General features: G+C 37.7%; 1 protein-coding gene across 9 annotated transcripts in view; it reads left to right on the forward strand.

Annotated features, from left to right (window-relative positions):
• The window catches only part of ELAVL2 (ELAV like RNA binding protein 2), a 151313-nt gene that overhangs the window by 71608 nt on the left and 65695 nt on the right, over positions 1–14010 (forward strand). For 4 of the 9 annotated variants that reach the window (XM_032477585.1, XM_032477587.1, XM_032477589.1 and 1 more), the window contains exon 2: positions 10978–11221. In XM_032477585.1, coding sequence (XP_032333476.1) covers positions 10978–11221 — 244 coding nt within the window. Of the gene's footprint in view, positions 1–8098; positions 8190–10977; positions 11222–14010 lie in introns of all 9 variants that reach the window. The other 5 variants (XM_014565072.2, XM_014565073.2, XM_032477582.1 and 2 more) reach the window with 2 other exon arrangements.

Here is a 14010-nt window from a genome sequence, read left to right on the forward strand (position 1 = left end):
ATAGTGTCTTTCTTAGTGTGAATCTTGTTTTTTAAGATGCTCCAACTGTCCATACTAAATAATTCACAGTCGAGTTTCTAAATCAAAAGTACATCTCTCTTGGGAGTCTTAGGACTTTAAACATCAGCTGAAAAGAAGAACACATTTTGTAGGCGAATACCAGTGAGATGTTCCACTTTTCAGAGAAGGCAGGAGCTGGCCATCTGTGTTGATCAAGGTTCACACTCTCAGCCCTACAGTGAGTGGACAGTAGGAGAGCCTCTTGTTCCAGTCTCCACACGCATTAATGAACTATAAGATTTCAAATGTCTGAGGGTAGCTTCTCTTTATTTTCAGTTTCTTTGAAGTTCAATAAAAATATCCGTAGTCTCCCAGCACTATGAAGGAAATATACCTTGCCCTATTTTTTTTTTTTTATTGAAGTACCATCAGTTACAATGTGTCAATTTCTGGTGTACAGCACAATGTCCCAGTCATGCATATACATATGTATTCATTTTCATATTTTACCTTGTTCTATTGACATTTTATTTTGTTATAACCAACTGTAGTTTTTGGTTTTCTGTATGTAGTAAATCTTGCTAGATGACAGTGAAGAGTAAAATAACCTTAGTGGTCAGATGGAGTATTGTGGCCCTTTATAACACTTGAGCATTAAAAAACAGTGTTTGTGACTCTAAACTTCCTGTGTCTTTTATATTCCCTTTAAGACAGTCACACTTTTCTGTTTTGGAGCTCGAATATGACAGTATTTTACTGTCTGTATCCTACAGAGGAGCTATGTTTTTAACCTACCTAATGAAAACGCTCAACTACTGGGATTAATTTGAGAATTTCTAATCAGCCTTTCACAATTTGTGCTACCCGGAGGGGGTTCCCGTTAGCTGTGACTTTTGTTGAAGAATGCAAAGTTAATCCAATTTCTTTGTTGATGACTATGTTAACTGTCTTAGTTTAGCAATTCAAATTTATCTGCCAATACCAAACAAGAACTCTGCTACAAAACTGTGGGGGTAGGTGATTTTATTCTTATTATATTCATATCCTTCTTTAGGTTCTGTAGCCAAATAATGGCCTGGAAATTAATAATGGTTATTATTCCTAAGGTTGGAATGATTCATCACTAGAAGGTAGTGTATTCCAGCCTGTCACCAAGATAGTTAACCCCTGATTTAACCTTCATTATCGTGGAGGTGCATAAATGTCCCCTTTGAAGAACATAGGTTTTAATGTTTAATTTTATTTAACAAAATTAATTTATTCTCATTACCTTCATCTACTTTGTTTTTCAACTTTGGCAGAGGTGGGGGGAACTTTTGAGATTTTATTTTGAATTCTGACAGCTTTAAGGGAGCTCTCATATGTTACAAATCAATTTCTGATGTACTTGTACTCTTAATAGTTGCATCTTTCCAGTTACTGATTTTTAAAAATTTTGAATTTGCTGTGAAATGAATAACTTGCTGAATTCTCTAAAGAATCCATACATAAAGTGAATAACTCTTCATTTAATATTTATAAACTCAGATTTTCATATGTGGGGTTTTCTTAAGGAGATCTTCCCTGCCCCCATAAGACAAAACTTCTCTATAGAAGCTAATCCTTCATCATCTTGTATTAGTGTCCAGAAGTTAATAATGAGTTAGTGGTTTGTTTGAATGTGAGCAGTTAGAATCTAAACCAGTTTCTTGATAATGGATTTAAATAGTTTACTGATGTAATTAAAGTTGCACATTAGTAACATGTTTACGTGGGTGTGTCGGTGTGTCTACTTTTTCCCTGATGTCACCGTGATTGGAGTCACCTGTTATCCTATACCTTGGTCGCTGCAGTTGTTTTGTGACTGATCCTCTGGTTTCCAAAGTTGCTGAGTCTTCCCACACAAATGTATCCAATTTATTTTCACAATAGCCATGTACTGTTTTCCTCAAAACCTTTCTATGGTTTCTTTTATTCTTATGGTGGCCTCTGGTGGGGTTTAGGACACACTACCCAAAATATGGCACCTTGGCATATTGAATGTCACAAGCCAAAGGAGTTTGAGAAAACAGCAGAAGCAGAATGGTCATTCTGACCTTCTCCCTCTCCCTTCTTCCCTGAAGCAGGTAGTAAAAAATCCCTTGTGAACAGTGCCTCCTCCTTATGGCCAGTACAGGGATTTGGGGCCGAGAAATCTGTACAAGCAAGCCTTGTTTAATCCTTACCTTCCTAGTTTACTTCCTCATCCCTTAATCACTTAGTACCCCCAGCCCAAACCCCTTTGTCTTGTCAATTCTTCACAATTTTATTGTTTCTTTATCTAAAAGGTATGAAAACTTACTGTTCGGGTCACTTCTTTAGGTCTTCGTTCTCTGGCGAAGGCTCCCATGTACATGTACAAATTCAATAAAATTTGAACACTTTTCTCCTGTTGATTTGTCTTTGACAGTTCAATTTATGAACCCAGCCAGGACCCTCAAGAGTGCTGAAGAAAAAGTTTTCTCCCCTGCACCTCCCAGTTTCTGTGTGGTCTGGCCTTACTCTGCTTAGACTCATCTCCCTCTAGCTCCTCCTCGATTGACCCCGGCTGGTCTCTGCCTGGAATGCTGCTCTTCCTGATGTCCCTGTGGGGACGTATTTGTTTACTTTTAAATCTGTAACAAATAATCATAAACTTGGTGCTTATTTCATATCTTATAGTTCTGAAGGTCAGAGTCCCCTGCCGTGGCTCTCCTTGGGCTACCATCAGAGTTTTGGCAGGGCTGCATTCCTTCTGGAGGTGCTACGTGAGAATCTTGTTTCTTGCCTTCTCCAGCTCCTGGAGGCTTCTCACATTCCATGGTTGATGTCTCCCTTCCATCTTCCAAGCTGGTGACTCTGGGTCTTTCTCAGGTTGCATCCTGAGGACGCTGACTCTCTAGCCTCCCCCTCTTCCATTTATATGGACTACCCTGATTACATTGGGCCCACCTGGGTAATCCAGGGTACTCTCCCCATCTCAAGGTCATCTGATGAGCAACCTTAATTCCATCTGTATCTTACTTCACTTGTCATGTAACATAACATAGTCACAGAGTTCAGGGATTAGGATGTGGACATCTCAGGTGAGCCATTATTCTACCTCCTGCAGGGATTGGCTCACATCTGCTTCAGACCTTGGCTCAGAGCCCACCTTCTTAGTAAGGCCTGCTGTTTGATACACTGGAAAGTGTCCATCCTCCATGTCCACACTCTCAACCCCCTTACTCTGCTCCACATGCTCTTTTATTTCAAGCACACTTATTTTTAGATAATACAGTGTTTTCCTGTATGTGTTCATTCTTGGTCTGCTATGCACCCCTCCCATTGCAGATGTACACTTCAGGATACTTCTTCACTGCTGTCTCTCAAGTACCTAGGACAGTCCTTCGTTGATGGGAGTTGCAGACAAATGTCTGTTGGATGACTAGATGAATGAACAATGTGTGAAACTTAAGCACATCTTTTTCACTAGATCTTTACTTTCCTGTTTCCCAGCATGGATGCCTAAAATGGACCTGTGAGGAAGGAAAGGACCCCTAGACTCAACTTGCTTTATTGTCTAACCTCAAAGCTTTTTTTCTGCCAGCTCTAGAACTACAAAACTTCAAAAAGATTGGCGTCAGGAAGACTCTGTAGTTTGTAGGAGTTGTAAAGGACCAAGAGACAGAGAAATGTTTGCATTCACTGCCAAAGAACATTCCCTGTGACTTCTGCAGCTGTTGGGCGCGTTGTCTCTGGCAGCTCTTGGACCCTTATTAGCCCCAAGGCCAAAAATCTGAGCTTCACATGGCTGAGGAGTTCATGGAGCCAGTGAGGCAGCTAAAATTGTGTAAGGGTGGTGCAGGGAGTTGACAGGAATTCCAGGAGGAGGAGATCCCTGAAGTTTAAAGCCACAAACGTTTATTACTTGAGGAACCACAAAGCAAAGTGAAGAGGTTTAAAGAAAACAGACCAATGGCTCATTCCTGTAGCCCCATGATTTTAGTTCTTGGTTGACCCTTCTGTTGCTTTCATTCAGTAAAGCCGAAGTGTATCCTGAAAATGCCATTTTAGTGACTTGAATGGGAAAGAGAAAACATTTTGTAGGAATGGTGTCTGCTAGAGAGATGACCCCATCGGCTGCTTACCCAGCTCTCATCTGTAAACTCTCATTACTCACGTCACTGATTATTTTGAGAGCTTTAGCTCCTCACCTTGAGTTCCTCAAAGGAAGGTAGATTTTAGCCAAGACTGCTGTCTTTGTCTTAGTGGGTTCTGCTCTTAAACTTAGGACAGATTACTTCAGTTCACCTCATGACTTGGCCTTCAGAGAGATCTGTTGTCATCCAAGGAAAGGCTTTGTACCAAACCATTTCTGCCCTGGTACTGTGTTACCCTAGGTATTGAGAACCCTGGAGCTGCACGTAAGTATCCAGACCAAGGTCACTTTATCCAAGCCAGGCCTTTTGAGAGGGAGAGATGCTTGCCCTTGGCCCTAGCTGTGATTTTTTTTTTTTTTTTTTAGAGATACTACCTTTTATGTTTGCTTATACTTTCTAACCTCTATCAAATTAAAACCATTTGAGATCCATAGCTTAATCATGATATGTAAACACCTTCGAGTTAAAATTTAATTTTTTCACATTTACCTATGCTTCTGCCATTTTCCTGGAGTTGGACCTTAATTCTAGGATGCCACATCTCCATAACGCTGCTGGCCAGAGGCGTGGAGCATATTTGTACCATGTGTTTGGATTTATCTTGGTTTCTAGCTTTTTTATGGTTGGCAAATTGTTGTAATGGGCGCTTGAAATAAGAGTACACAACTGATCATTCAAAAGATAATTTCCTTTTTTTGTGCCATTTAACAAGAATTTGGATTTCACTGGTGAGGGTGGCTGATGGAAACTGATGGAGTGTGCCAAAAATGGAAAATATGCTTTCATAATTATTTATGGTTTGAAATAACTTGAAGTGGGAAAGGAAAACAAGCTACCAAGTTTCCATGTATTTAGAGAGGTGATTGCCCTTTCATGCACCAGGGGGTTGGTTTTTGTTTGTTTGTTTTTGTTTTTAAAGGAACTGTTCTTGCCCTTAACTGTGTTTTTTGAATGATTAGTCTGTGCAAACCCCTGAAATGGATGTGAGGTAAAGTATGGCTGGGGGCTTTCCAGGCAGATGGAACTGCAGGAGCAAAGCCAGAACAGTGTACAACTTTGAATGTACTATGACTGAAGGGCAAGGAGCAGTTCAGATTTTTAGATGCTGAATGAGTGGGCTGGTACCAGTAGTTGTAGAGGATCTCAAATGTTTATACTCTTAATGCAAGTAGTTTGTAGTTCATTTGATAGGTAGGAGAGAGCCACTGAGAGTTTAGGACAATTTGGGCATAGTGTTAGCGTGGATTCAGATGAAGGAGCGACCTTTTGGGAGGCTGTAATTCGGTGGTCCACACGAGAGGTGAGGGCCAAAATCAGGATGGCATCTGTCACAATGGAGAGGCTGGTACAGATGGACAGGCCTCACCAAGGAATGTACAGTGGTCCTTTAGGCAGTCCTGCTGTGACTTTAAACTGCAGCAATCTGGTCCCCAGATCAGGTGTGTTCTAGGTCTTGGAAACCTGTTTTTTCCCTCTTGCAGACACTGTCCTTAATGAGAATTCTCACACTATATTTAGTATGTTTTTGGTTAGCAATGTGTCTTGTTTGGTGGCTGTCTGAAGGAGGTTTGAAAATAGGCGAGAAGCTGATTACTTTAGTTCTCAGGTTTTTTTTTTGTTAGGAAGTTTGGAAAATAGGGACTTTTCTTTTTCCTTCATGTGACCAGAAAACCCTTAGTCCCAGGAAGGAGCAGTCAGGCAGTAGCATTAGTTTCCTAAAATCCACTATCGTAAGATACTTAAGATATTAAAGTACATAGAGGACTGTTTAACTAAAAGGGGGAAAATTTAAGTCTTCATAGAAATTTAGAAGTAAGAGTATAAAGGCCACGCCCCACTCACCTTCAAAGTTCATGCTCCCACCAAACTAACACCTCATTATTATCTTTGGAGCCCAGGGAAAGCTTAGAATATTCTAGATTGATCTATGGTAAAGTGTCTTTTTACAGATTATTTCATGGAGAACAACAGGATAAAAAGTAGTCTCAGTTGGCACAATTGATGTCTAAATTAAGAGGCAAACATATATTGAAGGATTTTTTTTAAGCCTTAAAATTAATGGTTCTATGTTGCTGGAAGATGGCCTTTTTTTTTTTTTTTTTTTTTCCCTTCCAAAGAGTTTCAGAGCCAGTCAAATCTATAAATAGTGCACAGCCTGGTTGTCTGTGGTAGATTGAGTAGAGCAGAATCGCCTGTCCTTAAGTGAAGGGGAAGTAGCTTTACATTTTTAGTAACAATTTTTGGCCCGCATACAGGTAAGGGCCATGTGAGCAACTTATTTATAACTTCCCATAAAGGTATGTGTCTGCCTCAAGCAGAGAAACTGTCTGGGGTGCTTGAAATGTAAAAGTGCAGGAGAATCATTTTCCATACACAGCCTTCCTAGCTAGTTGGTGCCATACAGTGACTGTTCGCCTCCCTGGGGCTTTCAGAAGGAGGGGTGTCAATAGATTAGCTCATTAGTGTCCGCCTCCTATGGAATAGGAGGGATGAGGCCATTACATTTGAATCTGTGGTTTTAGGTCGCGAAGAATGTTTAGATATGAACTCCTGAGGGTGTTGAGGACATAAGTTTATCCTTGGTTTAACCTGTTGGGTGTGGTCCTCCTAACCGTAGTCTAACTGCAATTAGTTTCTTGTCAAGATACTTCATGGCTATAAAAGGACTTCATTTCTTCACAGGTTCAGTTCAACTATAAGTCGGGGTTTTTGTTTTTGTTTTTGTTTCTTGCTTTTTAAAATAAGGAACATAGAATCAGACTGAATTCTCTGGTAACAGTGGGAGAAGGGAAGAAGAGTAGAACATTTTCATGGCATCCCATAAAGAGTATGTTAAACCCTTCTGGTAGATGCCAGAAAATGGAATCCATTGTCACATGTTATAAATGTCATCACACTTGCATCAAGAGTAAATCATGTACAGCCAGGTTTAACTCTAAGCATGAAATTTTTATAATCATAAATATGCAAGTAAAAGACATTTTTAGCCCTCCTTTGCTACTCATTTATTTTCATAGACTCAAGTTTTTCCTGAATATTATATTGACCATTTAAAGCATCTGCATATATGGCTAAAATGTAAACTTTGGCTTTTGTGCCAGTATTGTGGTTCTGTTTCGTATTCGGGCAAGTTGTAATAAGTGGTAAATGGCCCATTAACTATATTGGAGGCCTCATAGCAGCACTAATTTCGAATCGTGCTGGGTTTACAATTTACATATTAAAAAATGTTCACTTGATTTCGTTCAGGGACAAAGCTGACATCCTGTATAAGCATTATTCCAAACAATCCTATTTATTGGTCCAATTATTTCAATTGAAAGATGCTGGTTTACTGCCTCTTAGTATATGCGAACAATTCTCAGTGTAACTGTTAGAGATCAGTTTGACTATAGTGGCAGAATAACCTCACAGGGTTTTGATTCACTTTTAATTTTAAGCCCCAGGATTAAGGATCATTTATAGTATAATGTAACTGTGGGCAAATACAGCATCTCTTAATGCCCTTCTAATATTTTAGGGAAAGAGTGCTTTTATGTAAAGCATTCACTTATGAATTACATGACTGCCTTTTTTCACTGTAAATATAATTTCATTCACATTTCCTCCCTTCTCCCACCTCAAGAGACAGGACAGCATGCAGTGTTTTGTTTCACTTTATTGTTTTTTTAAAAAATTCTGAGATGTGGTTAAGGTAGTCCTTTAGGATAGATGCCAAGGTAACTAGTTAATACTGTCTTAAAATCAGGCTCTTAATTAAAAATGCTTAATTTGTGCAAGAAAACTACATGTTAAAATGAATTTGGAAAGATTAGATTGGAATTGCCTCAAATTCAATTAAGCCACACTGCATGGACGTGCTGGGAATATCAATACAATCACTGTAAATTTTGTACAAACTGATTTGTTGCATTATCTTGCTCATCTAACATACGGTACTTTTTGTGTCCATATTGCAGACGGCAACTCCAAACTAACATGGCAGTCAGACTGTGTGATGTGGCTTCTCTGCTTAGAAGTGGTTCGTGGGCAGCAGAGCCTTGGACCGGGGTCTGTGGGATTTTTCTTAAATTCTGTAGGCTACTTTTTTTTTAGCATGTTGCAGGAGTGCTGAGGCCATACCAAACACTTGAACTTTTCATTTGGCATACTGATTATTCTTACATTTAACCTACTGTGGTATGGCCATCATTAGGACGTAAAGCACATGGCAATTATAGTGGTATATGTAGCACCAGAACCATGCTTTTGGATGTAACTTTTTATTATCTAAATTAGGATTTAGTGCAGACTCAAAAGAGTGACAAGCTTTTTTTAAAAAAACAAAAACAAAAACAAAAGTTTTGGTATGGTCTGAATACTAAGTTACCATAATCCTTTACATTTCTGTTTACTATGTATTTTTTTGGTTACTAAATTTTGAAGTTATTTATAATTCCTGATGCTCAAGAAAAAATGTTGAAATTGTAAATCTGGCTGAAAATTATTTGCCCAGTAACTGTTGAAAGAGTTTGCATTCTGTGAACAGTTGTGTTGAGCCTATCAATGGAATATGCATTATTTGTAAAATATAGCACATTAGTATCATTTTATTCTGAGCAGATGGTCCTATAGCTGAGAGATGCTGTAATTTTCAGCGCACACAGCCTACTGCAGCTGTTCACTTGAATGTTGGCTTAGGAGCTCATTCTTGCCACCTGAACATGGAAATAAATGTGCAATTAAGTGAGGAGTGTTTGTTGTCCTTGCTAAATCCTGCTAATTTCAGTCAGTGAACACTTTATATTTCAAATACCATCCCAATGAGCTTTAGTCCGAAATCTCCTTGGGCCTCATAGTCTCTATGTATACGCCCTAACTTTTTGAATAGCGATTTGTTTTAATTGGCCTTGGCCACTCTCATCTTGTAGCTCATTGTTGTCATAACTGCTGGGCAAAAGGTTAATCCTACAAGAATTTTGCTGTGGAAAGAGTGACCCACAGCTAATACTCTGCAAACTGGAACAGTTATGCTTTATTAGGAAATCTGAAACCTCCTTTCTCCATTTAAGATAAATTGGTTAATTATAATAAAATGCATAGCTTGAATTGTTTCAGGCTTTTTTTTTATAAAGATTTCCAAAGGTTTCCTTATTTCCCTTTACCTCTTAAAGTATTCTCTGAAAACACCCAAGAGAGGTAGCTTGCAGCTTAGAGTAAATAACCCATTTCTTTGAAACGGAAATGAAGTTATGGAAGGGTTTTAGGTGATTTGATATGTCATAGGTAGCCTGGATTTTTTGTCTCCTATTGTTGATCCTGATAGCACTGATTCTCGTCCAACCTGACCAGTCTCAGTCTATCGTATGCTGCCTTCTTTTATAAACATTTCTTGGCAGTAGAGATTTCTTCCTGTTTGCTTATTCACTATTGTGCCCTTTTATTTTTCTTAGGCAATGTGCTTTTTAAAAGACTTTTTTTTCTCTTTTCTTGTAACATTCTTTGCCTCTACTTTGCTTTTTTGTTTTAAATTTTACCTCAGAGTCTTTGACTTTTATATGTTAAAACCTGCCTAAAACTAGCATCCTGTCAATTCAGAATTGTCAATTTTGAGATGTAGTTCTTTGTGGAGCTGAGCGATGGATGAAATATGAAGGATAATCCTCTCAGTGTTGCTTTGATTTTTGGATTCCCCCACGGTCTTGGCTGTCCAAAGTAGATAACTATTGGAAGATGGTTTTAGAAAATTTGGGGCTGTGGTTTTGTAATTCTTTTGCTCAAAGAGTATAGGATTGATTTTTAGGAAACTAGGTCCAAATTTGTGGAATAAGTGATTTTTAGAGTAGCCTGAACAGGTTGAGGCGATTTCCCCCAAGTCAGTGACTGGACTTGACAGATACCTTATTACTTGCATTTTCAACAGGCTTATGTGCTCAGATGCAGATTTCTTGGGCTGGTCTGTTTGCAGAAGTTTATATATTTACATTGTTGTTTTGGTGGACTGGATAGGGTTTTGTTTTGTGTTGTTTTTTTCTTCAGAGTCAGAGTCAAGGCAAAAGTACCATATTGAGTTTGAGGATTTTATTTTGATGCTGTGGATCAGCTACCTTGTTGGTGATCTTTAGCTGCCAAGGTTGACAAGAATGGCTTGTTAGATGCTACACGGTACACTAAGTACTTACTCAGCTTATTTCCCAAGTTATCTTAGAAATGCTTTTCACTGCCCTAACAAAACATCTGCTGTTTTCTTATTTCTTACCAATGGTAGAGGTATAAGATATTGTCAATTAAAAACATTTTCAATATGTAACCAAAACAGTACATGTTGACAAATTTACATTTTTTAAAGTACTCTTGCTCCTTGATTTTAAGTTAATGGATGGATGTCAGTTTCAGAATACTGAAACTCCTAGGCTAACTGAATATCTTTGCAAAGTTGGGTAGACCATTTTTTTTTGGTTTGTTTTTGGTAGCATGTTAAGCATTTTTATTTTCTAGTATGATTTTTAGTCAGGGTTCGATTCTGTACCCTTTTTGGTACTAAATTTCCTCATATCTGTGGACATGGCAGGTGAGTAAGGGTATGTGAGTAGATCCCAAATGCGGTTCTAGAGAATGTTAAAGATTTAAATTGTGCTTATGTGCATGTATGGAATATGTATGTGAAAGTATAATTGTAATCTTAAATTGAATAGCTTAATATGAATAAAAATTAGCATAGGTGTTGTACTTTTTGAAGCTTTGTTGTTATTTCAGCAGAACGCCTTGTGTTTAGGGACAAGTGTTGAAATTCTTGGATGGAATCTCTAATACTTTGTGAAATATGAATTCTGACATTTCTTATTTTCTCTTTTTTTAGCAGGTAATTGCTGCCATGGAAACACAACTGTCTAATGGGCCAACTTGCAATAACACAGCCAACGGTCCAACCACCATAAACAACAACTGCTCATCACCAGTTGACTCTGGGAACACAGAGGACAGCAAGACCAACTTAATAGTCAACTACCTTCCTCAGAACATGACACAGGAGGAACTAAAGAGTCTTTTTGGGAGCATTGGTGAGATAGAGTCCTGTAAGCTTGTACGAGACAAAATAACAGGTATGCAATTTTATATAAAGTTTCTCAGATGTAAAGGATTGTGTTTCAAGGTGTGAGAAGATAAATTTACTGCTTGTAAATCATTCAGTGCTGAAATTTTACACATGTAGATTTTCTATTTCTGGCTATATCAGCAATATAAAACTTAGAGAGTTTTAAGTTTTCCTTTTAAAGTATGAAATTTTTTTATGGGTGGTATATATTACAGCTACACTTCTATGTATTCTGAACTATATGATAACATTAAAAAAATGTTCTAAAAGTGTGCGTGTGCCTGAAGTAGCATGTGTCATATTAACCTGTAGTTTTCATTTCTCTAAGCTCACATGATTTAGCATTTCTACCGTGAGATACAAGGAGAATATTTCTTTAGGAAAGGAAAAAGCCTTAAAATGTCTTTTTCCTTAAGTCTCAATATCTGCTTATATATGACCAAGTTAACGGTACTGTTCACATTGTCAATGTGTAAATATTTGCACTGATATAATTTGAGTGTAGCAATGCAAGATCTTAGGTTCTGATTCTTAACAAGGAAAGAAAAATGTGATGTGTGAGTATTCCTCTTATTATATGAAAGGATGAGTAATTTGGCCTTTAATGATGGTACATTTTGAGTATTAAGTAGTGGGATACTTTGTTGATATTTTGTAAGATTTGACTAAATTTTTAGAATAAGGCAAAACCTAATAAAAGGGGCATGTTCTTGGCATAGAAGGGTTAGTGTTTCCTGAAGAAGTTGTTTTCGAACACTGAAAATGTATGAATTATAGACAGACTCTGTAGCTTTTTCATGTGATGGCTAAATTTGAGTGATGGTGTGAATCAAAAGGCCTAGAACCAAGAATATAAAACTAAGTATTTGAAATGAGTGGAGGATACCTTAAGGCAGTTTGAGGAGTCAGACCAGGAGTCTGAACTTGGATCATCTGACTTTGGACCAGTCAGCCCTTGGCTTCAGCTTCAGGTTTCCCTTGGTGTAAAATGAGGTAGAAGACGGAGGTGGGGGCGGGGGGCTGTCCCTAGCTCATTTCTGAGGCCAATTTTTACTTTTTCTGAGATAGTACCTTTAGCTATTCTTTTATCAAGACAGCAGCAGGGCTTGTCTCCAAGGGGACTTCGAGCTGTCACCTGGGCTTGGTGGTCTTACAGTCATATTTCCTTGAGGTACAGATTGAGGTTCATAGAGAGAGACTATTCATTAAAATCAAATAAATCAAGTAAAAACACCAAGTAAAACCTGGCTGTCATCAATCCATACATAATTATACTTCAGCTAATTATGTTACTTAGATGTTCAACATGATATCATCAGGAGTGTTTTTGTCTTTTGTTTTTGAATACTGATAATCAGATGGGTGAGGTTTTCCCATTTCTTTTTCCAAAATCAGTGTGAGCCGTATACGTGAAATTTATACATGACATTTATTAAAGAAACAGTTTTTGAAAATTGGGAAAAGGGAGAGAACAAAAGGCTTTTATTACATGTCTGTCCTGATACTGATAATTTTATTTTACTTTTTTAGCTAAACAGTATCCTTTTATATGTGAATTTTACAGTTTCTTTGACATAAATGTGATAAATGGAATGAAGGGTTTGACATAAATGATGTGATTTCAGGTTTGATTGCTTAGTAGTTATCTCTACCACATTAAAAAAAGAAAGGTTCTTGAACAAGGCATAAAAGTCCCATTTTTTTTGTTGGGATACTGGGAGTAGATGAAAATATCAAACAAATTATATATCCTTTGTGTTAGGCATTTTCCTGAGGAAACATCTCATAGATTTTGATCTCTCATCGCTGGTCAGTTTATTATCTTACTGTTCTGTAAACCTTTTTTATTTTTTTAACTGGACCTATTATGTGGCAAAACTGAATAAATTTGACTTCTTTATTTTTATATCCTTTGCCTCTCTGGCTTTATGTGGTAGATGGTGGTAGCAGAACCGTAGTGCATAGGTAATCTAAATGAGTACATGGCTGGGTACTTAGATACTGGCAAACTGCATTATTATTTGTTGTGTATTTCTTGACTCTCCCACTGCCACCTTTGCAGTGAGAGGGGGATAATGGAGGTTTCCACCACAGTAAAATTTCTGCTAAAACCTCTTGTAAGTAAGCAGAGTACCCAAGAAAATGCATAGTGGGCACAAGGGTTGAAAGATGTTTTCTAAAAAGCTCTGTTCCATGAGATACAGTCATGAGTATTCCTCGAAATAAGTGTTTCACTGATGGACAAGTTTAAGAATTGTTGCACTCCATAGTTTCATACTTAAGAATCATATTGCAGACCATTAACACATTAAAAACTATTAAAATCCTGCAGTAAAGAAACCAGTTTGACTTACAGTTCCTCAGTCTTATTTGATCACATAACTCACTGTGAGGGGATATCTCCCTGATGCCAGATTTCCAGTAAACGTGTTGGTATAAAAGCTCTTGTAGTCATTTGTTAACTGGTTATCAGATGGTCTGAAGTTCTTGTGTAGAACCTGTTCACATCAGTAAAATATGAGCATGTTTCATAAAATGAACGTCCATGTTAACTATAAATTAAAAAGTTGAATAGCCACATCTGAATGCTAAAGACCTCTTCTAGTTTTGATTTGGCCTACTAACATTTTATTCTTAGTATTTGGGTTAATAAGGTGTTCTGTAGTGTCTGACTCCTTTAGCTTCAAGCATAAAGTTGAGTTTTTTTTTTTTTAAATTCTGAGTTTCTTAGTAAATAAATTATATTGAACCAAGTGGTTCAATAAATAGTAGATTCCTAAAATTGGGTTTTGATTG

This window comes from Camelus ferus, chromosome 4 (genome assembly GCF_009834535.1).
Source record: "Camelus ferus isolate YT-003-E chromosome 4, BCGSAC_Cfer_1.0, whole genome shotgun sequence".
NCBI lineage: Eukaryota > Metazoa > Chordata > Mammalia > Artiodactyla > Camelidae > Camelus > Camelus ferus.